This window comes from Ooceraea biroi, chromosome 13 (assembly GCF_003672135.1).
Source record: "Ooceraea biroi isolate clonal line C1 chromosome 13, Obir_v5.4, whole genome shotgun sequence".
In the NCBI taxonomy this organism is placed as follows: Eukaryota; Metazoa; Arthropoda; class Insecta; order Hymenoptera; family Formicidae; genus Ooceraea; species Ooceraea biroi.
The window spans coordinates 9,189,310-9,215,278 of record NC_039518.1 but is presented as its reverse complement, the minus strand read 5'-3'; the positions used below and the strand labels follow the sequence as shown (position 1 = coordinate 9,215,278).

The window sequence follows — 25,969 nt, the reverse complement described above, 5'->3', positions numbered from 1 at the left end:
TAGTTCGGGACAATTGTTGACACGTTTAAAGTTCCGGTAAACCGCAGAACCGCCTTCTTTATCATTTATCATTAAAAATACGCACAGTTGGTTCGTATTGTACGTTGATTATTGACGCGCAGGGTGCAAGTGAATTCAACATGTGGTGCCTCAAGGGACGCGAAGGTATCAGGAATCAGCTAGAAAAGTATAAATATAAAAGCATGCAACATATCGTTCAAATTGATTTCTTGACAATCTTTCTTAGGCATTTGCGTGTATGTTACGCCAAATCAGAAACAAACCTTTGGTAAATCGCTGAGTGATATAAAACTAGAAGGAGACCCTACGATCAGCAGATTACACGCAGTCATTTCCGTGGAATCGATCGAGGAATCGGATGTACGTCTGTTTTTTTATTCATTTGCTTGTCACATGTACTCCGAAATTGTCACAATCGTCATTGAGAATGCCATGTTTCTTTCAGACCACACCATATAAATGTGTCATTAGTGATTTGTCCAAGTATGGAACGTTTGTCATAAGAGACGGGCAAAAGAAAAAATTGCTGATAAATGAAAAATGTACCTTGAAAGCTGGCGACACAGTGCAATTTGGCCTAAAGCAGACTACTTTTGTGTAAGAGTGTCATTTTCTGTTTTTTTTTTCATTCTAGCTCTCTCTCTGTATATATGTGTGTATGTGTCTACCTACATACATACATGTACATTTATTGATTAAATATATTTTATATAATATTTATCAGAAATTCCAACTAATACTCGCCATGTTTGTTTCTTGTCACAGTGTGTCGTGTTATTCATTTGTGATTGCAAAATCCAGCCTGGATAAAAAAGCTGCAGAGAGCTTAACAAGCGTGGTGCATCTTCTGGGAGGAAGGTTGGCTGAAACTTGGGAAGATTCTTGCACACACTTGACAGTGTCCGAAAACATCCTGTTTACTACAAAAGTAAGATTTTCTTATAAAACTTGATTTGTATGATTGAGATATTAAGAGTCTCAAAAAGTCTAAACTAAAAGATAAATATCAGGGGTAAAAGATGAACCTTAAAGTCAGTCTACACACGCATTTTTTGCATTTTGTGCATTTTACATAGTTGGCTTGCGCATTGGCCTCTGCCAAACCGATTGTGACAATTGCATATTGGGAAGCAATACGTCTAGCTGTCCAAGAATCAAAGGAATTGCCAGGTATCGAAAACTTTCTGCCAATGATAAAGGAGGAGTGGTTGAAAGCGTCTTCGAGATTGCTTGTACCAAACGAGAAACGCAGAGCGCTGTTCAAGGGCCTGGCATTCGTGCATTTCTGTGCAAAGCAATACTTCACGTGCTCGCCATTGATCAGTGCAGCAGGTAATATCCTAATCGCACTAAATTACGCTTTGCAAATTGCAAAACTGTATGAAAACATTACGTTTCAGGTGGCAAATCGTGCGTGTATCCCACAAAGAAACCCCTCACTCCTCGAGATCTCACTGCGAAGAATGCGGTCGTCGTACAGCAGCCTGCGAGCGACTCGTCGCAATTCACGTGTCAAATAATCGAGGCTGATTATCCAATCATCTGTGAGTGTGTTATCAACATTGAAGAATACAAAGTAGTATGAAAGTAGTAAATGGAATAATATGTACACGTGTGTAGAACCATCTGTTTATCATTGCATTGCAGATCGCAAGCTACAAGCCATCAAACGCAGAATGATCTCCGATACCGAAATTCCCCTCGCGATTTTATACTGCAGCACAGAAATTTATTGTAATCCTAAATTCGAATTCGCCACGTTTCTCGAGTTAAACACTCAAACGTTTCCTTCTTCCGACATTGTGATAATCGAAGACACACAGGACATCGTTAACAGAATTAATAAGGCTGACGGACGCAGCAAGGAGAACGTCGTATCCGAGATTTGCGTTTCGCAAAGTAACGAGAATGCTGTCTCGAGTACGAGTGTCTGTCCACTTGGCGAGAACGCGCGGCGAGGTACCTGTGACTCCAACAGAAGCGATATCGCGACGAGAACCACGCGGAATGCTGACCAAAGGACAGTTACGCGCAAGGTAATTCCCGAGATTTGCGAGTCCCAAGGTAACGACCAAGGTACCTCGAAGAACGTCGGTCCTCATATCGGAGACGAACAGAGAAATATCATGCCCAACATATTTTCTAAAAAAAAAGTTCAAAAACAACTCGAAATTATTCCCGAGAGCTGTTGTTCCGCAGGGAGAGAAGCGAGCGGTACCGTTTCCGGTAAGAGCGATCGTGAACAAGCTCGAATCGTTTCTGAAATTTTCGAGCCTGACGAGGTAAACGTCGTCGAGGATTTGGCCGCGCGAAAAATATGCAGAAACGCGAAATCGTCAGAAAAGAGAGGTATTCTTACGGTGGAGAAGGGGAATGATGGTACTTTGGAGAAAGATGCTGTAGCTCCGGTTGCGATAACGACCAATCAACAACGAGAAAACTACGTGATATCTAAAAAGACTAATAATTCACATTGTGTCAAAAATAATTTGTCACTTGGGAAAAACGGATCTTCCAACGCTGATTACGATAAATCTGATCGCGCGAACTGGCAAATTTCGAAAAAGTTGAAAACTTCAAGGGGGCCACGAATCGTATCGATAGAGAAGATTAATCACAGCAAGATTAACACTGACTGGAAAAGAAAAAAAGCGTTGACGGAAGGTCGTACCAAAATTCAAGAGTCATCGAATTCGTTAAAGGAACGCAAATTGGATCCAGTCTGCTCTGTCGGAAGACCCCAAGAAGATGAGAGAACGAAGAAAAATAGGATACGAGAGGGAGATAAAAACAGAGAAGAACCTCGAAAAACGGTACTTGGTAATAATAATACGTACGTTATGCATTGGCATTATTTATTACATTGGCAGATATATGATGCGTGATGCGTTTACGTTTAGGTAGCCAATTGGTATGAAAAGTACTTGAAGCAAGAGCTCACGAATGAGATACTTCGGAGAGATGCACCACGTGGTAAAACATTTACAAAGGTTTGTAAAACATTTACAAAAGTTTCTGCAAATCTCGTGTCGTGAGAATGATATTTTTCAAATGAATTATCTGGATCTGGATGGAAAAGATCGAGCAAGAATACGAAAAGGAAAAAGCGGTCTTGATCGCGAGACTTATCCGTATCTGTAGTTAATAGCAGTAAACAGTGTACAACAGTACGCTTGTATACACGTTATAAAATATATATATATAGCGTATGTGTAAAAATAGGCAAGAGATAGTATGCTAATATGCACTTTTGCAACATGTAACACATTGCCCTTCTTTCCTCATGGATTTAGATGCCAGTTGTGATTCCGGAGAGGATGCCGAGGATGGACAACCATGTCTCTCGACAGCCACGTGATTTTGTTAAAAAAATGATTATTAAAACTGATTAAGGCTGTCTAAAACTATTGTAGTGTGGACACTCTTATTATTAACAGATTTATCATTGGTACAGATGGTTTCTCTTTAAAGTTTGGATTACTAAATTTTTGTAATTTTGAAACATTGAGGAAATTTAATGAAATCATAATTAGTATTGTTAATACAGGAAGGAGTTCCATATTTAATTTACTTTATGACATAATTTACATACGAGCTGCCCTCACAATTACATAAAATTGACATGTATTTATATCATTTGGAAGCTGTATATTTTCTTAACGGTATTTTTCCTTGTAAAAGAAAGAAGAAAAAGTACTAAGGTATTGCCTTGACTTATTTATATTAACATCCCGCCTTGGCTTTCCAATGTCCAATCCAATATGAACATTGAAATGATACGAGCAATTTTTTGTCTGTTTTTTGCACAAAACTGATTGACACTTGCCCTCTCCTGTCAGCCCTCGTCTATTTTTCTAACGAATGAAAGAATAACTTGTGGAAAGAAAGAGGGTCTTAGGAGGTGGAAAGGGGTGGAAGAAAGCTTCGGTGGTTCGACTTCTTTACTCAGCTGCATCACGTGCGATGCGCGCGCGAATTCAAGCGATTATGCAAATTTCGCATTAAAATGCATTCTATCGAAATCTCCGACTATTCGGGGAAAGGCGAGGCGAAAGGCGCCGTGACGCTTTTTGCATTTGCGTCTGTGGTTTGCCCTTTCACTTCCTGATTCGTTGTCACTGTAATTGCACCAACGATCGTTTATCGTCAGAGATGCGTAAATGACACGAATCAAGTGTTTAACGGAATTTCGAATAATATTTTCGTGTGAAAGAGAACAATGAAAATGATTGACATGAATCGTCGAATCTCTGACGTAGCCCTTTTTATGATATTAGCTTTCACGCATTGCGCTCTTGAGCTTTTTCGTTCGTTGTCGCAGCGATTACCAATTCTGGTACGATTAACGATACGGCTAATATGTACATGTATATCACTAGGAGAGGAAACGGGTAATGGTATAAATAAATACAGTAAAATACAATAATACAATTTTTTCTATACACGCGTACATACACACAATATTCAACTTTATTATTTTACGCATGCATATAACGCATACGTAATGCATCATGTATCATGCATCACGTGTGAAGATGTCTCGATTCGTCTTTTGGCACGTTGAGGCTGTTGAACTTTAACGTTTGTTTACGAAGTCGGAGCTTCGATTAGCGACTCGAAGAAAGTTCTCGCTCGAAACTTTGCCGAGTTGTACAAAAGATTGTCCGTGAAATGTCGACCGATTTTCCACGACTGACTTTCTTCGTCGTGGAATCTGTTTATGACGGAAAACTGCAGACGTCTGCTTGGAGGAGACGCTGGAAGCGCAAAATTTCTCGTTTAATTCGATAATGGAATTTTCAACTATTATTAATATCGGCATGCTACCTAAAGCGATGTCGTTAATAATAAAAATTTATGCGCTATTGTTAACGCAGTAGTATAAAAATACACATTATTAGACAATAACGGTAAAACAGCAGAAATTTGATTTTTCTTTTTTTTCTTTGGGAATGCCGAGCCGGTTCACGCGGTTCACCACGTATGACTCGTTGTGGCTCTTTTCAAGTCATCAACCATGCTTGTTAATTTATTGATATAATGCGACAAAGTTTGATATATAGGGGAAAATCGATAACAGATAGAAGAATCTCCCCTCTGAACAGCCGTTTTTGACGTTTCTCCGTTTACAGAATCGTGGAACGAAATAAAGAGAACATTGTCGCAGGATGATATGGATGAAGGAAAATTTTAACAAAAAGCCTGTGCTGTCCGAATACATCTTCTCCAGTAAGCTTTTTACATTGTTTCTGTCTGCATTGAGTGCATTTTTGTTTGCACTCGCATATAAACCACTTGCGAAACACGGCTTTTTCGAGCGTATCTTTTTGATTGGAAAAAAAAGGAAAAAAAACTCGCAATAATTGACACGAATGCACGCACAGTTTCTTACATGATATGTGCTTAATGTTTTTAGAGATTCTCGAGATTTTATCAGAAGATTAATAAACAAGATTCACGGATATGGCAACCGAGCTGCGTTGAACGAACGTCTTCACTGGCATTAGCAATCTGAGATCTGCTCGTGGCAGTGATAGCTGCAAGATCAGACCAGCCTCCCTTTGAAGGAAACCGATTGGCGTGCGGGAGAGCAGCTGGGGTGAGTGTGTTATATCCTGTTAATTACACGATCTCGGATTTGCCTGTGACGTTAGACGTCTCGAGCAGGACGTCTGTTTCCTGACAGACAGATTGAGTTGCCTTCTGCATTATGGGCGATTAACAGTTATATATAGAGTATATATAAAGAATTGCCTTCTCACCTTCCAATCCATAAATAAATCAATCCTCGTGCACCATGATTACAATAATAAAAAAATCATTTTTCGCATTGCAACCGTGATTTTAACGTCAACGTTAATCCGTCAGATTGTTAATTAATAATTTCAATGCTTTTACGATGAACGATTTGACAAACATTGGAATCGAACGTAAAATAACGAGCCACTTTATTATCTGAGATCATTGTGAATTTGCCTGTGACACGTGCAGATACAAGTGCCTGAATATTTCATTTTCCAAAATTTCTTCTTTCTTTCCTTTTGAAAGATGTCGAAATCGAGCTATCGAGTAAAGTAATATTAAAAGTAAAGTAATGTAAAAGTAATATTAACCGAGAGAGAGAGAAAGACAGAGAGAGAAAATACAACAGCGTGATTGACAAATTTATGGGAGATATCGCGACGTGTTTGATTCTTGCGCGGTCATTCGTTTGCGAGACAGACAGGCCTGCGAAATTTATTCTACGATCTACAAGCCTCCGACGTGTCCTCTGTCAACTATAACTGCAAAAAGTCGGGAAAATCCGCGAGAATGGAAAAAAGCTGTGAAACGAGTTTGCGTGACTCGCGATGTTCGGATTGTTCAAGTGGCATCAAGAGCAAACGCATGCCCCGACAAGAATGCATTATTTGAATTATCGAGATTCTGACATTAATGCGATGCTAATTAACGATGAAGTCAAGCAGTCCGCTTGAAATCTAATGAGGAATAAGATTTTGCCATGTATTTGCAAACGCTCAAATATCCATTTTCGAACGTCAAGTTGACGATGAAAAAACGATAGTTTAGTTTGAACGTTAAATAAAATGATGAAGCAATCGACGAATTAATTTCACGCGTAATTCTCACGCGCTTTCTCTCAGCTCCCCGCAGCTCATCAAATATTTGCGCGACTTTTCGCACCTTAATGTATCCGTCGGATCTCCCCGCGTTTGTTGTACTTGGGAATTTGCGGTTCCGCGTAACTTTATTCGCCTTTAGCGAGAGCTTAAACTTTGCTTCTCTTCTCCTCGCAGGAAGGGAACTTACCTCGAGGAAAGGTTAACGATGGATTTCCCCGAGAGGATCAATAAAGAGCATTTTCTTTCTTGCTTCGTAATCACGCGGCTCTAGATGTGTGAGTGTACGTGTGATTGATAATTTTTTTCATAGCATGCGTATTATATACATATGCAAGTGCAACGCGATCGTTTATCATCCAAGCCACGACACCTATATATATTTTTCCAATGGAAAATTGCTTCTTGCATCAATATGCGATTTATATCCGTAGAAATGTTAATGTCACAAAAAATATATAGAAGATAAAACAATGATCTCATAAGTGACAATAAAGTGTCATAATTTCTGTTCCTTCTTTTCCTCACACAGACTCACTGTGCAGATTCGAGAGACGGGAAAGAAGAGACTTTTTGGCTCTTCTTCACAAATGAACATTGTCGCGTGAGATCGATCGCTCGAAAGAGAAAATTAACCAACTTTTTCCAGAGTAAGAACAGACAAAACTGAAATTTTTACCTTCAGGGCGTGTTCAACAACAAATTGAACTTTTCAATAACGCGAACGCCCCGAGTAATGTCCTGAAAAAGAAAAAGAGTCAACTAACGAGTATGCGCTTTACGGGTATGCGCTTTCAGAAATGACATTTGGATGGAGGGGAGAAGATGTGCTGATTGAATAACTTGCGACACGACTTGCGTCTAGTTTGTTTCATTTTGTCGATTCATTTTCCTCGCATACACAGATGCGTATCTCAAGGAACGTAAACCATGCGTATGAAAAGCTTAAACACTTTACAAAAGCTCTCCCACACGCATTTGTACATACGCAAGCGCCACGCACGCGCAACGATATTTAACCGATACCTCTCCTTTTTTACATTAGCAAAAAGCCACATTTTTATTTACACGTATCATTATATATTTCCGCTTAACCCATTAAAGGCCACGTGATCATAATGCATGATCAAGTCTTGATATCAATACGTTTCGTTTCTTTAATCGTTGTTTTATGAGAACCTCGGACTTTACTTTATGAATCTTTGCCGTTAAATGGATTAATTCAATTCAACGTTGTCATTTGTTGCGTTTACAGTTATTTACAGTAACGTTCTTGCTTGCACACCTTGATAAAATTTGTGCAGTTTTATTGTTGCACCAAGTCGTGGTACGTGTAACTAAATTATATGTCCGTAGATATTATGCATACAATATGTACATAAAATAACAGCCTCTTTGTACATCAAGTATAAAAGTGACAATCGGACATTTTCCGCGATATGTTCCCGCGATATATAAATCGGTTATTTTCTTTCCGCAAAAAGAACTTCTACAATACATTAATAATAACATAATAATATAATAAAACAAACGACTCGAAGGAAAGGGAGTCTAGAAAGAAGCAATTGCACTTTGTTTTCCCGGACTCGCCTTTTCAAATTCAAGTTTTACCTAAAAATTCTTTCTCTTTTAAATTGTGAGTTTTCTGAGACTCGATTTAATTTAATTTTGTCTTTAAACTGCGTTGCGAAAATGACGTATCACCTTTTTGTTCTCAGTTGCGTGTATTGAAATCAGATAGCAATTTAATATCGCGATTTAAGCAAGTTGCGGTAAAACGATAATTCTCTTCTAACTATCTCTTGTAATTGTTATTCGCTCCATAACAGGAACATGCATATACACATACGTATATTTAGCATCGCGTTTAAGAACACTGTCAAAATATTTCTTGTAATTTTTCGTCTATTCCGGTGAGCGATATATCTTTTTATAAATTCTTAAATTAGCTCAAATCGATTAAACAAATTTATCGTAATCATTAACCTGCCGATATGCATCTCGCATTGAAACGTCGGCTTGTTATCATTATGATTAGTAAATGGGAAAACGATCGATAACGATAGTACCGAGTTTTATAAATTAAGATAAGTCTAAGTTAAAAGTTGGTCTTAAAAGTACAAGTACAAGATAATCTTTGATAAAAAGAAGGGAAAAGGAAGAGATTGGACCTCCTTAGAGTCGTTAGAAAACGGGAGGCTTTTTAAAAAGAGATCCATTTGTATCTTTTTATACATTGCAATCGAGTTATTCTAAGTCACGATCGAAGGCTATAACTTGGAGTCGGTATTATCACTGTGAATGACTTGCTGCGAGGAATTTTCGCGTGCGATGCAATCGCGGACGGCTTGCAGAACGATACCTATCCGCCTGTCCAGGGCATCCAGGTGGGGTTCCCATAGAACGGGAGCCACGGGATCCCTCGCCATGCTTTGCCGCATGGCTGTGCTCAGTCGCGTGGGCCCGTTGTGGAAGCTGTAAACAGAGAGAATTGAACTTTGAAAAAAAAGAAACAGAAAAGCCTTGATACGTTGAATTTGTTGAAAGCCGCTTCAAAAGTTGCTTCTGCTTCAAGCACCTTGAGTTTTGTACATCTCGCCGTATGAAGCGGGATAGAGCATTATCGCCAAGAAAATAATTAGCTGTATCTTTTCAACGTATAGAAGTATTGGGTTGGCAAATAAGTTGGTTCGGTTTTTTAAGGTGGAATAAAATACAATTTTTTTGATACACGAAATAAATTTTAATCAATTATATATTGACCATTTTTATTGATGACTTCTTGCCATCTTTCCACCAACTTCATTATGCCGCGTTCGTAAAACATCTGAGGCTTATCGGCGAAAAACCAATCCAGGTGTCTTTTGACGTTCTCTTCATCCTTGAAGATTTTTCCGTTTAAAGAGTTTTGCAACGACCGGAATAAATGATAATCGGAAGGGGCCAGGTCCGGTGAATACGCAGGATGAGGCAAAACATCCCAGCCAAGACTGAGTAATTTGTTCCGAGTTGTCAATGATGTGTGAGGTCTGGCGTTATTGTGGTGGAAGACAACACCTTTTCGATTTATCAATTCTGGACGTTTTTTGCGGAGTGCTTGGTCCAATTTTGTTAACTGCGAGCAGTATATGGTTGAATCAATTGTTTTGCTTGACGGTAACAGCTCGTAGTAAGTGACACCTTTGAAATCCCACCATACGGAGAGCATGATCTTCTTCGGATGCAATCCTGCCTTCGAGGTTGTTTGTGGTGGCTCGCTGCTGTGTCCCCATGATCTTTTCCGCGTTACATTCTCATAGACGACCCATTTTTCATCTCCTGTCACTAACCGCTTCAAAAATTGATCGTTTTCTTGACGTTTCCGCAGCAAATCACAGATGGATATGCGAGTGGCCAAGTTGGCCTCGGTTAATTCATGCGGCACCCACACACACATTGAGCCGAGAAACGTATTCCAGTTGGCGCAAATTGTTTTCTACGCTTTATATGAGATATATTAAGTGCTTGGGATGGATTTTTATCGATGATAGCTTTGACATTACTTGAATCAATCTCGATCGGGCGATCGGAGCGAGGCGCATCATTGACGTCAAAATCTCCACAACGGAATTTGGTGAACCACTTTTAACATACGCGTTCTGTTAAGGCATCATCTCCATAAACACGGCATATCTTTTTATGAGCCTTTGCAGCTCGTTTGCTCTTCTTGAAATAATGGAGCAAAATATGACGATAATGCACGTTATTTACTTCCATTTTTACAGCTACGCAGCACACACAATATTGATGTTAGTCAAACCTAAATTTACAGAAAGGTTATGTGAAACATGTACTTTTAAATGCACTCTGAAGTTGCGCGATAGCATCGAGAAAAACAAGAGTGAATTGGAAAGAAGTTGCGCCGAAGCAAAAACCGAACGACCTTATTTGCCAACCTAATACAATCTTTTGAATTTCACGCTACCATGCACGGTTGATGGCGGCGATGATAGCGAGCAGACAAAAGTCTCGACGGGACGGAAAGGCGGTTAGGTCTCGAGACTCATCCTTCCTCCTTAATCCTAAAAGAAAGTCCTCCGAGAGGACCTGGTGGCAAAGCAAAGCACTCCGAGCGAGCCCACTCGCTTTTACTCGTGGTGTGACGCGCCAGGATGTGCGCGTGTGCACGTATGTCCGTCACCCCGTACAAATAGAGCCTAAGTCGAGTGTCTGCTCAAGTCGATACTTTATTCATTGGCAGTCCCACCGACTCGAAGAGGCTTCCATTATCGTTCTGAAAGCTTTCGAGAGACCGCCCGTTTTGTCGATCCAAACACCTACGTCGTTCTGAAAAGCGCTCCGCTTCGCGGGTCTACTGTCAATCGCGGAAACCTCCAAACTCGATGTTGTTTTCTTGAGAAATGTTGCTGGAAAATTATTTTTAGTCGCCGCTATTAGCGCGCTATTAGCTGCCTGATGGCTATTCAGTTTGCTAGTTTTAGTTTAGTTTGCAGGGAGACAAGCAGGCAAGCGATAAAGCAATTTCGCTTTATCGTTATTAAGTGGTTGATTGGTTCGAAGAAGAGAAGAAGAGAAGATTCAACACGGAAGAACTTGTAATCAGCGATTCACGCGACGAAACGGCACGACAGGAAGCAATGATGTTGTAACAACACGTTTAATGGGCGACGTGTGGGCTCTTTTACTCTCCCTCTCTCTCTTCACGTGTTTGTACGCCTGTCCGTCCATTTCGTATCGGTCGGCTTCATCATCCTAATGCTAATCTACAGTAGGAATTCATTGATTTATATCAATCACGCATGATTCGTCTCGTAATGAGATGTAAGCGTGTTCATGAGAGACTCTGAGAAATTGTTAGTATCTCTCGTACATATTTTCGACACATTTTCGTTTGAGACTAGATAGACGCGCGTAACGTGTAATGGACATCGAAGCCATTGGGAACAATTGCTTCGATTCGTCAAAGCATCAGCGAATCGCGCTGGACGATGCTGTCGATCGGCGAAATTTGCAATTCAGAACGGCTGACGTTCGGTAGGTTCGGCGCCACGAATCCGATATCCCGTCGAAAAAAGGAAACGGGGAAACTTTACGATAAGGCGAATTCCGCAATCCGGAGCTGCGTTTTATCAGAATAGCCGGGACGCGCTCGTGAATCTTCGCTTTGATGCGGATTCGCGTTTTTACGGGCCGCGCGATAAATTCCATGTCCAGCCGCTCTCTGGGATTTCGCGGACGCGCAAAGTATCGATCGTATCGGAAATGGAAAACCGATAAATAATGTCGAGCGCGAGATTAGCTATCGCGATATATATATATATATACATATATGTATACAGATTAAAACGCTTATAATTCAATCGTTTACTTTTGCTATCTGATTGGACTATTTAACCTACCTCGGAGATTCGAGAGTGATTAGGATAATCGTTGAGAGAAAAAATTCAACTCACCGGAGTAGAGTGCTCAGAGTCGTCTGTCTGATTATACAGCACTGCAAGAGAGGCGCCAGAATAGACGTCTCGTCGTGAAACGGTTTCCCAAAACCCCTTCCGTGATCCAGATGTAACGTAAAACTGTCGTTGCCAAAAATCCTGAACGTCTCGTAATGATGGCGGTCCATATTGCCCGTTAAAAAGTCGAAAACTGCCATGTCCATCAGGTCGAGCAATCGTCGACCCTCGTCGTACGGTGAGATTTCCTTGACTAGGGAACAATAGTCGGAATCTGCAAATGCAAGATTTATATCATCATCATAATCACCGTAGCCAACAAGGCCAAAACAAAGCTTGCTTTGCAATTTTTGGACTCACTCACTCACCGTGTTCCCACTGGGCCTTCTTTCGCTTGTGATAGCTTCTGCGCCAGGGATGTCGCCAGGCTTTCCTGGCTGCGAGAGCTCTGTCGGGCAGGAAAGCGGCGAAGCTCCCCTCCAGAGTGTCGGGGCTGCCGCAGACCGCGTGTGCGGTGTCGCAATAGTAACTGCATTTGCCGTGAAAACACAGGTTGCCGGCCGGACTCACGAAGAACGTCTTCAGCAGCTCGCCGTCGGCAATTTGATAAATTTCCGTCGTGACGTTGAGGGTTCGACCGCTTACCGGCATCGCTCGACGAAATCCCAAAAGCCTGCGAATCAAAAACAACAAGAATCTTCAAATGTCACGTGCCACAAGGCACTTTTAAATAGGAAATTTGCTAACGTTTCAACATGAAAACTTTCACTGGACATTAATAACAAATTAACCGTGATATTTTCCAAATGTTTTACCTCTACCTCTCTGAAAAGTATCGTGCAACAAGGAACGTAATAACAAGGAATATAAACGAGTATAATCTTACCTGTCCAAGTGGAAGGAGGCAATCTCGGCGGTATGCCTCTCAAAATCCGTAAAGTAAAAATGATTCGGCAAAGTCTGCTGTTCTCGCGGGAAGCTGCAATTGACAACAATTTCGTTGGTTTTAGCGCAAGACACGTTGCTCATTCAAATATTTTACCTTATAGCGTTACTTTTTGACAAGATCGCGGAACTGACTTTACTTGGGATTCACCCTATGTAAACTCGTGAGGAAGCTACGTTTGAGGAAGCGTGTTTGAAAGAATCTCGCGTGCGTAATATTGCAGGCATTAGCCGAAATTGCTATATTGCGGAAGATTAAGGCAAATTGCGGCAAATCGATCGATCGATCGATATCTGTCGCGTGGCTACGTGCCCTGTACATACATTGCGTAACGTAATAATCCCACCAATTATATAATTCACGTTATATTACGTACCGGATTTTTACGTACGTAGAAAATGGTATTCGTTTTCCCTTCTTTTTCGCAAACCCTTTAATAATTGTTGCACAAGATTGACGTGTATGCGGGTTTGTGCGTGATATAGTTTTACAAATATACACGTGAATCTTGTTTTAAAAAAGACAAAAGATTTCTGTTTAATGTTTATTGATTTCGTTAATTATACGCTTCATTCGTACTAATAATTTGCAGTACATTCTACGAAGCGCGATTGTTCATTTAGCGGATAAATTAATGTAATTAAACAATACAGGGGCGTGTATCGATGTCCTAATATAACAATCGTTGCAAATCCGTCGTTACAATCCAAGCTCGTTATCCATGTTCGATATATCGCTTGCTATCTGATAATTATCCCGCGCTTTCCAGTCGTTCGCAGTCAAACAACGACCAAAATTACATGGGGTGCCACGTTTGAATAAACGAGTAAAATTTATATTACGTGATACGCAAACACGGACAATGCTAGTTAAAATGTACGAAAAGAAGCCCTATGCCGTTGAGCCTATGTTGACATAGGCGCTAAATCAATCTCAAGCTATGCAGTCGGAATGGTTGAAATGGCCGAATGGTGACAAGAAACAAAAAATTTAAAAAAAGGAAAAAATGGGGAAAAAAGAAAAAAGGGAGAAAACCCAAAATTATTCGTAGGAAAAGTGCAGCAAAGGGACAATGCGAAAGCTCGGGCTTTTATTGGTCCCCGAGCTTCTCTCTCTCGAGGATCTTTCTCTCGAGGAGCGGAAAAGAAGGACGAAGATGAGAGAAAGAGAGAGAGAGAGAAAGCTTCAGGAGTTCCGCAAACTCGAGCGCGATCAAATATTTACCTGGTGATCTTGGTGCGGGTTTTACGAGCCGCGCGCGGTATACGTATACATATATACGTACACACAGGTATATATATCGTGTATATATATATATGTGTGCATATGTATATACATGTGTGTGTGTGTGTGTGTGTGTGTGTATATATACACGTGAGACGGGACAATAAGCACGAGCGAAAAGCATGAATCTCACGAGCCGAGTCCGATCGACCCTAGAAAACACGGGAAAAATGTACTTCGCGCCCGGAAATCGGGTCAATCGACCAGCTAATTTGGAATTCGTTAAAAGATTCAAACCTGAAAATCCTTCCAATTAATAGCAATGCATAATGAACGTTGATACGATAGGTACAATATTTACCGCGACTTGCAGCATTGCAGTTTACTTGATACTTGAGTATTGCAAAAACTGCAACTTTTTCCCAAATTGCTGACGTTCCAAGACTCGGTATACAACGCGGTACACGCGCTTGTCGTTTGCGTAGAAATATCGAAACGAAAATCGTACAAACAATATTTTTCTTCTTTTCGTAGATTGAGCAAATTTCGTCTGAGCGAATAACGAGGGCTTATTGCGGCCAACTCGCCATCTCGCCGAAATTCTCGCCGCCGCTCTCGCGGGGTCACAAACTTTCCGCCCAACTTATTGGCGAACTTATTACCGGAGTTTAAGCCGCGCGAGCGGCGACCACTTATCGTGGAATCTTCGGCCCACTGGAAGTTTAAAGGGTTCTGGACTCGTGCGGACCACCGAGAGAGAGAGATACAGAGAGAAAGAGAGAGAGATGAAACATTAGGCTCTAAAAATTTCTTTCGACTTATTGCCTCTTTATACTTGCTTACGATATCCATTTTCCTTTTCAATTACAAGACGCAGAGCGCCTCTTTATTCATGGATGGAGAAATGGTTTTCAAACTGTCTGAAAGACTGCATCTTGCTCACTTTGAGACATTACATTACGAAATGACGGTGACGGTTTTGAAGAATAACAGTTTAGCGATATCCAGAGCCAATTGGGGGAACGTTTCCAGATGGAAACAGGTCTACTAGATCTCGACTGAACTCCTCAATTCAAGAGTCGTCGCGTCTCGATGGATGACCGTGCAATAAGGCACGCGTTCTCGGAACGCGACACAATAGCACCGTGTGTGACGTATCATTCGCGAGAAAAGCGTTACAAGAAGAAACCGACAAAAGAATAGAAGATGGAGGAATGAAGCGATAACGGGATCCGGTTGCCCGAGGGGCACGAGGCTACAGAGGCCTGGCAGACAGCACTCGAAACCAGTATTACAGTAATACATGAAACAGTAAAATATCTCAGGACAATAGCCTATTTCCATAATATAGAAAGATTTGCATTCGCAAATGCGTAAATATATTGTAAATATGCTCAAGTATGTGTGAATTCGAGTCGACGATTTGGGCAATCTCTCGACGTTAATTTGGGTGGGTATCAGAGCGTCGTCCTCCGCCAAACGGCGTCACCGGCAAACTGCCCAAGTAATTTCGCGCGCTGCCTGCCTGCCTGCGACCTCAAGATACGCCAACAACTTTGCGACACTTCTCAGTGATCTCGCCGCCACCGTTCGCTAAAGCTGACCTTTCCTTCGTAATTTGCGCGCGGTCGCTCCTAATTAGAGCCGTAATCGTGCGTAAGTGAAACTCGAGCAGCATCTTCTCGAAGACATCATCGATGAAACGATGAGAACCGAACGCAACGACATTGCCACGCGAGAAGAGAAAAATCCTTAAACACCAATATGTCGGTTGATTGGGCACTTACCGCATTGGTTTGAACAGCGCCTGCATATTGTCACCGTAATCAATGATCAGTTTTAATTGCGTGCCACCATCCTTCTGAACTGAAACAAAACAACGCTGCAGCGAGCTTTTCTAATGAGAAATTAAGAGACTTAATTGTAGCAATGGTGGTTTGCGCCAAAGGTGGCTCGATAAAACTGATATATATATAGATTAGCTTCTCGCGTTAATAATCGTATTAATCGTTACAGGTTAGAAAATAATCAGAGCGCTCTTAATAAAATGCGATTAAGCTAAGCGCGACTCTATTAGCTCTTGAGCCACCAGGAGCTTCAAGTAACACGAGTCGATAATACGTCAGCCAGCAATTTGTCGTGGTCAAATAATAAAGCATCCGTCGTCTGCGGCCTGAATTAAGTATACAACATTCATGAGATTGACACACAGTCGAGACTGTGAAATCGATATATCCGATGAAAATAGAATTCAACCATAGGTCTTTGTCCCAATAAGTTGTCACATTGCGAGCGAGAATGTATTAAAAGCAACCTGTAAATTTACGATTATTATTGTGAACACGCCATCGGAACAATATATCATATGATCAGTTGACCCGTATCATACGTGTATACGTATATGTATCCTATATATAGTTGTAGTATTACATATAGTTTCGTTGCATACGTTTATAGATTTGTGGACAATATTGTTTACACATTTTCGCAATCTCTTTCTGCAGAAATAGATGCAAAATGAATATTGATAACAGTTAATTTTATGTAAAATTAGGTATTCATACAGCTAAACTTGTTTCTTCGTAATTTCATATAGCTCATTCAGCGTGAAATAATAATTGTCGTAATTTGCTAGTACTGTGTCAACTTAATTGCCGTCGCTATAGATAGTAGGACTCATTACTGTGGCTAATTAAATATGTTCTCCGTTATTCTTGATTGACAGAATTGGAGCGGAATTTTAATTATTTCGATGTGCGCAAGTTCCATTCGTCCGCCTTACCTTAATTCTTCGTTGGCGCTTCCTCGCGCTCCTTCCCATGTTTAACTTTGTAATATCACCTCATTAAATATTATATATAAAGATCTGTCCTCCGTAACCTTCGAAGGTAAGAGGGGTTAAGGCGAGTGTATAGCGCTCTTAATTTAACAAAGTCCCATAAAAACTTACGATACAATCTTGAATAATGACCGAAAATAGTATCGATGCAACATAGAGAAAATAAATGAAAACTAAATAAATGACATTTGTATGTTTCATCACGATTTGTGATGAATGAGATTGGTAATAGTAATTTCACAATTAATTTTATTGCACTTAATCTTATATTATACTTATATTATATTAATCTTATTATTATACTTATTATTATTTTATTATTGCGCTTACCGACATGGAGAATCGGTTTGGTCGCTATCTCATAAAGTAACTGATCCACGTACTCCGAGTCCTTAGGATACAGCTCCAACCTCGAGATTTGCAGATGGAACTTGTCCAAGGTTGTGCTGTTTTTTCTGCAATGAAAGACGGATTCTCCTTTTTTATCTAACGCTTTTATCTAACTGCGATACATTAAAGATAGCATCTTTATTTTCCAAGGAAATAAGGAGAGAATAGCTTCTCTCTCTCTCTCTCTCTCACACACACTCACACACACACACAAAACATTTATCATCGATTGCAGTATTTTAGTAGTAAATTGACGATAACGTTTCGTCATGAATGGAGGTTGTTGATCGATATCGGTATCGATTTTAGAAACGTTCGTGGCGTTGTAAAAATTCCCGGCAAATATTTCCGCGTGCAAAGCTAGAACAAACGATAAAAATACAATTTGCGTGTTAAAAGGACAAGATAAAGAAAAACACGATAAGGCAAAGTAGAAAATATCACAAAAATATATATATTAAATATGACACTGAATACATGGGTATGTAACTGCAAGTACGAAAATTATGGCTCCAAAGTCTATTAAGTGAATACGTTTCACGTACTCTTATGAAACGTGAAGTGTTCTTTGAAAAAGAATAAAACAACTCGGTATCAACTGAAAGTTGTGAAGACCATTTGCCTGTACGTCATGTCTTTACATGCATAAAGGATATTAATATTACACGCACATGTGTAAATAAAAAAAGAGATGGATATAACCGTTGCATCGTTGAAAATTTCATGGGGGATCGTTTCGCCAAGATGAGACATTCCGCGGGAATAATCGTCGGAACTTTATGGATATCGAGCCCTTAAGGGACGATAAAGAAAGGTGGAAAAACATGAACGGAAGAAGAGAGAGAGAGAGAGGCTCAAAACCGTGACGATCGTGAAAACATAATTCGTAAGCGTCGTTTGATCGTTTTAAAATGCATGGAATGGCGTCCACGATGACGATGGCCTTCGACCTTCGTTTTATGTCCTAAGGGTGAAGGAGCCCTCGTCCGATAGAGATAGGGAAAGACGTCGTTTCAGTTATCGTCCTCCGTACACGCGTAACACGCACATTCCTAAGAAATGTTTCTGCTTTTACATGCAAACGCGCACCATTTTCTACTTAGTTTGCGATGGAAAAGAGGAATATCTCACGAAAATTCAATTATAATTATATTAATTATATCGTAATCAACTACATGGGTATAATTCTCGACAATGGATATAATTTCCAAGTAATCACTTGACCAAAAATTTGTCATTAAACTTTTATCGTGCAAAAAGATTTCAGACTGAAATAATCGTAGATTCAACTTAAATCGAGTAATTTACTGCCGGGCACATCAGTACTCTTTTATTAAAATTCATCTCATGGCTTTTTCGCTACCACCACTCCGCCATCCCTCCCTCTTTCCAATTCCATTTCTACCCCCAACTTAAAATCTGAGCATTTGTCGATATCCAGTTACGACGTGTTTCCAATAAAAATCCACTATTTTCGCTAAATAAATCATCATATCGTCGTCCTTTACGTTGCTGAAACTTTCAGCCACGCGTCCGGATTTTTCGATTTTCTCCATCGAATGTCGCGAAAGCGCGCAAATAGATTTAAATAATGAAAGCATTATGTAATAATTTTGTTAAATGTTCATTTGTAGACCGGATCCATATTCTTGATTAAATTTATCCTTGTCACTTTGATCGTGACGTGAATCAGGTTTTACAGCGTATATCTATATTACATACATAATATGTATACCTATATCGGTATCTTTATTTCGATTTCTGATTATTCTTCTCGCAGAAACATCGTTGGAGTTTGAATGGCGATTCAAGGATAAGTAAGAGATTTATATCCTGCCAGCGGATGCTTAGTATGCCACGAGGACTCTGCTTCATCCTTCTTGAAGACGAAAAGTTGATGCGACACCCCTGGGCAAGGATTTTTCACCGTTGCACACATTATCCTTTCTCTCGGCATTTCATAGAAATTATAATACACACGTATAAACAACTGTCAGATCCGTGCGTGTCGCGCAGCAGTCGTGTAGCGCAGCGCTGCTCGTTACTCTGTGCTACAAACCTTGACGCATCAATATTTTTGCAGGCATGACGGAATAAAATTGCCAACTGATGAAACTCTTGTCAACTAATCATCGTCCTGACCTGACCAATGAGTTATCAAATCTAACGATCTCAGAACCACAAACAAACGCTGATTAGGGGGGATTTCATGATTAGGCTACTCACTCACTCACTCACTCACTCACACACACACTCTCTCTCTCCCTTTCTTCCGGAACGTCGTTGACGACGTCGTCGCGACGTCGTCCTGTCTCTCGAACTGCAAACCGAATTTCTAGATTGAGTTCTCGGCGAACACACGTGCGAGCGAAACTAATCCGCGACTTCTTCCCCCCTGCGCCCCTTTTCACCCTACCTATTCCTTTCTCGATGTCGATGTCGGGAACTCCGTCGAGACCAAGTCTTAAGCCTGGTTCTCATGTATAACGCGTAGCGATCCCGAAATTAGCTCAGAAACGAGAGGTTTCTACCAGACAGTATTACTCGGATTCGCGGATACTTTGATCCCCGAGCTTCTGCTTCTGCGTAAATCCGCAACAATTTCCAGTTCCTCCCATTTCTTTCTTTCCGTGATGAAAGACTAATTAAATAATTAAGTCGACGGTGTTTGGAATCGTAAATTGACAGCAACCGTTCGCTCCGGGTCAGCCGAGTCGGCGGGCGGGGGTCACGGCCACGAAATGCAATCATTTCACAAAAGCGGAAATTCAGGGAATGGGACGTGCAAAAATATAAGCGGGAAATCGAATTAAAGCGAAGCGAATCGCGCGTGGACAAGACGTAATCAGTCGTGGCGTGCCCGCATGAAAGGCTGACCTAAGCCTTCGTTATTGCACGTGCACGTGCCCGTGAAATTGCATTAGCGATCGCGTGCATATTGAGAACGAAAGCGAGCGAGATTGTGCACGTAGGCACGTCTCGGGAGGGTTGACTCTCTCGACTCGCAATTGATTGACGAATAGCCGTTTGAAAATCGGAAATTAATATCGATATAACAATCAAGGCGTAACGCGGTTTACTTATTTTCCCCAGCTATTCGGAATCGTGTCGAATCGGAACAAGGCGTTTTGCCATCATTTTTCCGAGATAACCGTGAGTTTATATACTTTTCCGGAAAATAACGCGCGGTCGACATCGAGAGATTCTCAAGTGACGTCCGTTCGTCCGCCATGCGGCGATCATGCATAATGCATACGATGCACTTTCTCACGTGATCTCGCAACGGAGGGAGGAAATATCACCGCAACGCCACCGGAGAGAATATCAATCCCGCGGGAGGATATCAATGGCGAATCGCGGATTCAGAGATGTCACTCTCTTCCCCGATTCGCGGATTCCATCCCCGATCTCTACCCTCCATCTACCGAGCGTACGAAAATTTCCCGAAACGTCCCGAGATTCGCGTCACGCGGCACCAGAAATTTATCTTGAAAATCATCTCGTCCACGTATACGTGGACAATATATACGTGTATACGCACGAATCCAAATCGTATTCGATTGCTCGATAAATACAGTTACATGCAATACAGCTGTATGATAAATCCGTATAAAATTATTTTTTTCCGATTGTCGGACATTGCAAAGGAGCGTTTAATCGACCACGATTTACATTGACCGACTTTTCCACCAGCAATTTCAATTATTTCCGTTTCACATGACTTGCATCATTATTAATACAACGTCACGCTACATGGCATGACATTATCATGAACGAGTGACAAAATGTCCTTAATCAAAGCATAAGAGATCAATATGCGCGCGCGTGCAAGATAACGCGATGTAATAAATGCAGTAATAATAATAATGATGATGCTAATATAAATGAAAAGTGAGGGGCAGAGAGGAAAAGAGAAAATGTCATTTAAAAAGATAAACTAATAGAAATGCAAGCGCTCTTTTCATGTAAATGCACCTACACAGATATAGATAGATACATATGTATACGTGTGCACGGAAGTTGTCAATGGCGGTGAGAGACGATATACAAGCGTGGAAAGGAGAGCTCGGTGTTTCCACAGAAATAATTCAACGACCATTCAACTCGGTCGCGTCGCAAGCAGGTGAATTCGGATGGACGCGAGACGAACGTTGTTCGCGCGATACGCGATAATATAAATTTAAATCGTTCGAGTCCTTTTATTATCTGTAGATAGGTAGACGCGTAGAGCCCTGGAGCTGCTGACAGATGGATAGTTTTCAATTATTGCAACTATACACACGTACAGTTTGCTCTCCCCCAACATTTCGATTTGTGTGCATCTTCCTTTTTCAAATTTTCGATTTCGTGTCATCCGATGAAAAGTGACAAAAAGGTTCTCCGATTCTCCGATTTGTGTGCATTTTCTCAAGTTTTACATAATAGAAAAGTGCGGCAGCTCCGAGACGAGTTTCGCTCTCGTAATCGTATCGATCATGTCGCCATCAAGTGTTGCACGGGAAATGTTGGCATGCATTTCCCATAGGGTTACAGCGTGTAAACGTTGTCGTGTAACAACCATAGTCCGCGCTATCAGAAAGGGTACACGAGGCCGCGACCCCGCGTCTCACCGGGGGAATAAGTCATTGTTTTGTGTAACAATAGCGCGACATCGTCCTCGCCGCTCTATTTCGTTTAATTGAATTTTTATCGCAAAATAGACACACTTGCGGACAAACTCAAAGACCTAGTTATGCCGCGCGCGATATGAAATGACATTTTATTAATATTAAATTCATATTAAAACAGTGATTTCGAAATTTAATTGCCTGTACGTGTGTTGCCATTGCAAACGTCTTATCAACCTTGTGTCGGACAAACGCGACACAAACGCGACACAAACGCGTTTTCAATCGACAAATTTTCGACAGAGGAACGTTATCGAATCGGCCGGTGGCCGCGAACGTCATCATTTTTACGAGAAACTTTTGCGGCACGAAAAAGGCGCGTACCACAAAAAGTTATCGAATAATAAAAAAATTAAAAACCGTGCAATTTAATACCGTTATTAAAACATTCGAAAAGAAAAGTTGCATGCCTACTCATTTAGATTACTTATTAATATTGCGTTGATAAAATCTTACTCGAAAAGATGGAAATGAAAATTCACACTTTTCAGATGAGTAACGTTTTTTGCAAGATTTTATCATTTCAGGATAAAAATGGAAATTCACGTGTGTGCGTGTTTTACCCAATTTAGGGAATACAGCATATATAATTTCTATTGACACGGTCAATATCCGACTCCTCTTTTTAGGATCTGGATGTGACCTACTCTGTATTTCCGAGAGATGCAAATATTATTTTCGGAAACGTGAAACGTGAAAAGAAAAATGACGAGAGACGTTACGTTGACCGATTTAGGATTTAGAATTTTCCGAGACAGAGAAAAAAAAGATCGGTCCCATCGGGCCGATCGGAAATAAAAACGTACCGGTCCGAGTGTCGCGCGCGGCGCTTCTGCGAGACGATGCCGTAAAACAAGCGAGGATAGAAATTATAGATGAGCCGGCGGGGTAAACAGGCGGCACAGCACGAGAGCCGAGAAAATGGCTTTTCCCCGGGAGAGAAATGCGTCTCCGCATTTTCCAGAGCGGAACGACCCGGTCGCCGGTCCACGCCGGTCTCTCCCCTTCTCCTTCTTCGCAAAAGCCCCCCTTGTACTTCAATTTAATTCCCCAATCATGACATGCACGATAGCTGCATGAAAATCCACAATGTGTACATTTCCCTGATAAATCTTTGCTATTTCAAGCTACACACTCTCTTAATATCAGAAGCAGAATCAATTTCCCGTGTTTCTCTTTGCTTCAATCCGGATCGCGTATGACAATTTGGACGGGCAAACGGGTTCGAGAACAGGCAGTTGTGTTTGCCGGAAACAGACGAGACAGAGAGGTTGCTATTGACCTAATTTCGGCTCATTGTATATAAACCGAAACTAACCGAGCGAGGATCCGCCGATCCATAGATCTATAGATCCTGCTGGCCATCTGTGTTTGCGACAACCTACATGTACCTACCCACCTACGTAAGAAAGCACGGATCACTCGAGTAATACAACAATAACATGTGTTTAGAGTAGAGACGTATTTAGAGTTGAAACTCGACGTTTCCTTCTTGCCTATCACGGATCGGTCGTTATTCTTATCATTCTTATTTGATAAGCCGCGATAAGCGGCGATACACAAACGACAGTCATGTTGTTTGCGATGTCCTCGATGAAATATGCCATTTAATTTCAATAACGAGCATGCACGTACTCTTAACGAGTTAAACGTGAACGCTTATACTCGAGAAATAAAACGCGAAATAATTAACGTTAAAACGAGTACGAAACTAAACTAAGATAGAAAGAAAGCATTAAAAAAGAAGAGAGAATTCCCGAGGATTAATTTACCGAGAATAATTAATGGTCCGTAATCGATCAAACATGACGAAAAATTGGCCTTTGGATGCGACCCAGTAACCGTGACACGATTTTTCCGCCACTCTTCCCCATCGTCGATTTCTACGTTCTCGCGTGTGAATTCGATTGTTCTTCTCTCGCCAATAAATTCATTCGCGCATCCGCAATTGCTCGGAACAGACTTTCGCGACGTTCGCGTTCTTGACACGCGACGCTTCGTTGGAAAATTACTATGCCATAGCCAAGCAGCATACACGGCAAGCTGTGTAAAGTCACCCATCAAACCTATCAAAGACACACGTGATATGTGATGCTCCGTCACTTGTCACTTGTTAAATGTTTCTTCTTCTTTATCCTCGTATTATAATATAACAATGCAATAAAAATAACTTCGTGTACGTGTAATAAAATCATATGTAGCAAAATATAGAAAGTTGACGTGTGCCGGAAGAAATGGCAAATCGATCACAATATTTTTATTTCGATTTTCAGCCGATTCCATTTGATAAATCATATTATTTCACGACAGGATAGCGGTCAAACGCGTGCAACTGGTATTTCCAGTATGTCCAGTTTCGCGGATACGATAATCCAGTTTATCCTTGCGTGTCGCAATTACATAACTGTATTTCTAATCGACGACTGCCTAAGCACGTTATACATATCTATACATATAATACATACTTTAGCTGCTACACGCGCACGAAACGCACGTTCAACAACAATGCATTCTCGAAAAGTTTGGAAAATTCCCCGACTGCTTTTTTCAAATTCCAACTCTAGTAAAAGTTGTACGTTAAACTGATTTACTCGTGCTCGAAATCTGAGAAAAGTCTTGGAAAACCAATAATCTAATAAAGATTGGAGATTCTTTCAAAGATCATTGCGATCGATCCTGTGCGCAAAGACTGTTTTTTTTTTCACGGTTTCGATTATTTCACGCTAATTATTTCTGATGATGTTTCTGCTATAATAATTCTGTTATTGAGCGAAAGTATACAAGGTTTTACGATTCAGTTTTTCGATTCATGTTTCTTTCACCTTTTTCTTTTCTCTAAACTAAAAATGTTCATCTCGGGCGAAACTGGAACGTAATAACAAGATTGTGGGTTTTATTTAACGATCGTAATCGTAATTGTAAAACTCGTTAGAGACGTAATCTAGTCGTAATTAAGTGTCAAACGCCGAATAAAGATGCGCGATACCGGCTTCAATTATGGGCCTCGTTTCATTTACGACAATGTGGATCACAGCGTAAATTACAGCATACAATAAGAGTTTCACGAAACCGAGCTATGCTCGGTACATAACGTATAAGGATTGCACATTACAGGTTTCCTTGCAACAATTAAATTTGTGGATGACGTAGGCAAAGTGCGAAATAATGTCACGATGGAGGAAGAATGCCTACCTGTTGCATTCTCGCGTTGACGCAGAGAAATATAACGATCGGGAGTTTATTTATACATTTTGATCAACTGCCTAGTAACACACTTGTGACTGAAAATACGAGTGTTATCTGTGAAATACATCCTGATATCTGAGGATAAATATCGAATCGCGGAGAAATCTAACAAAAGTCAAACTTAGATTTTCGACGGGACAGCAGACAGGTCTTTATTACCGCAACATCTTTCGGTTTTTGCACGCACACACATGCGATTTCAATTGATGAGGCAATTGTCTGTTAAATTAGCGTCAAGTCGATAAGATAGCAGCGGCCCGATAACCACTAGTCTGTGTTTATCTCATTTCTCGCACGGATCGGCATTGTTTCGGTCGATCGAGATGGAGATTGAGATCGAGATCGAGATCACTTCCGATCCCACAACGTCAATCCCTGAGAGAGCGTGGGAATTTGTTCGCCACCCGTTAGACGTTTGAAATTTCCGACGTAGCTTGTCCGCTCTCTTTGCCTGAAATGTTTCAGACGCATCTCCCTTTTACGCCCCGACGGACCGTTTTCTCCTCTTCCTATTCTGCGACAAAATGGCCTATTGCAATTTCAAAGTCCCGAAAAGCAGCGGC

General features: G+C 40.9%; 2 protein-coding genes across 5 annotated transcripts in view; one reads left to right on the top strand and one right to left on the bottom strand.

Annotated features, from left to right (window-relative positions):
* The first annotated feature begins 3 nt into the window (after nt 1–3).
* LOC105286323 (nibrin) lies at nt 4–3,725 on the top strand. 2 transcript variants are annotated; one of them, XR_895217.3, is made up of 9 exons: nt 4–165; nt 248–381; nt 467–618; nt 787–949; nt 1,098–1,353; nt 1,422–1,565; nt 1,669–2,841; nt 2,922–3,011; nt 3,315–3,725. XR_895217.3 is itself a non-coding variant. In XM_011351199.3 (9 exons), exons 1-9 carry the CDS (start codon nt 141–143, stop codon nt 3,411–3,413), a joined length of 2,229 nt encoding a protein of 742 aa, XP_011349501.2. In that variant the 5' UTR covers nt 4–140; the 3' UTR covers nt 3,414–3,725. The 2 variants fall into 2 exon arrangements, 1 of the variants encoding a protein (XP_011349501.2); XM_011351199.3 differs by having other exon boundaries at nt 1,669–2,834.
* Nucleotides 3,726–5,345: 1,620 nt separating this feature from the next.
* The window catches only part of LOC105286322 (extracellular serine/threonine protein CG31145), a 41,159-nt gene continuing 20,535 nt past the window's right edge, over nt 5,346–25,969 (bottom strand). For 2 of the 3 annotated variants that reach the window (XM_011351196.3, XM_011351197.3), the window contains exons 4-9: nt 17,434–17,558; nt 16,052–16,130; nt 12,981–13,073; nt 12,463–12,767; nt 12,095–12,368; nt 5,346–9,116 (exon numbers count right to left, since the gene is read on the bottom strand). In XM_011351196.3, the coding sequence (XP_011349498.2) occupies nt 8,912–9,116; nt 12,095–12,368; nt 12,463–12,767; nt 12,981–13,073; nt 16,052–16,130; nt 17,434–17,558 (1,081 nt within the window). In that variant the 3' untranslated portion in view covers nt 5,346–8,911. Of the gene's footprint in view, nt 9,117–12,094; nt 12,369–12,454; nt 12,768–12,980; nt 13,074–16,051; nt 16,131–17,433; nt 17,559–25,969 lie in introns of those variants that run through there. The other variant, XM_011351198.2, reaches the window with a different exon arrangement.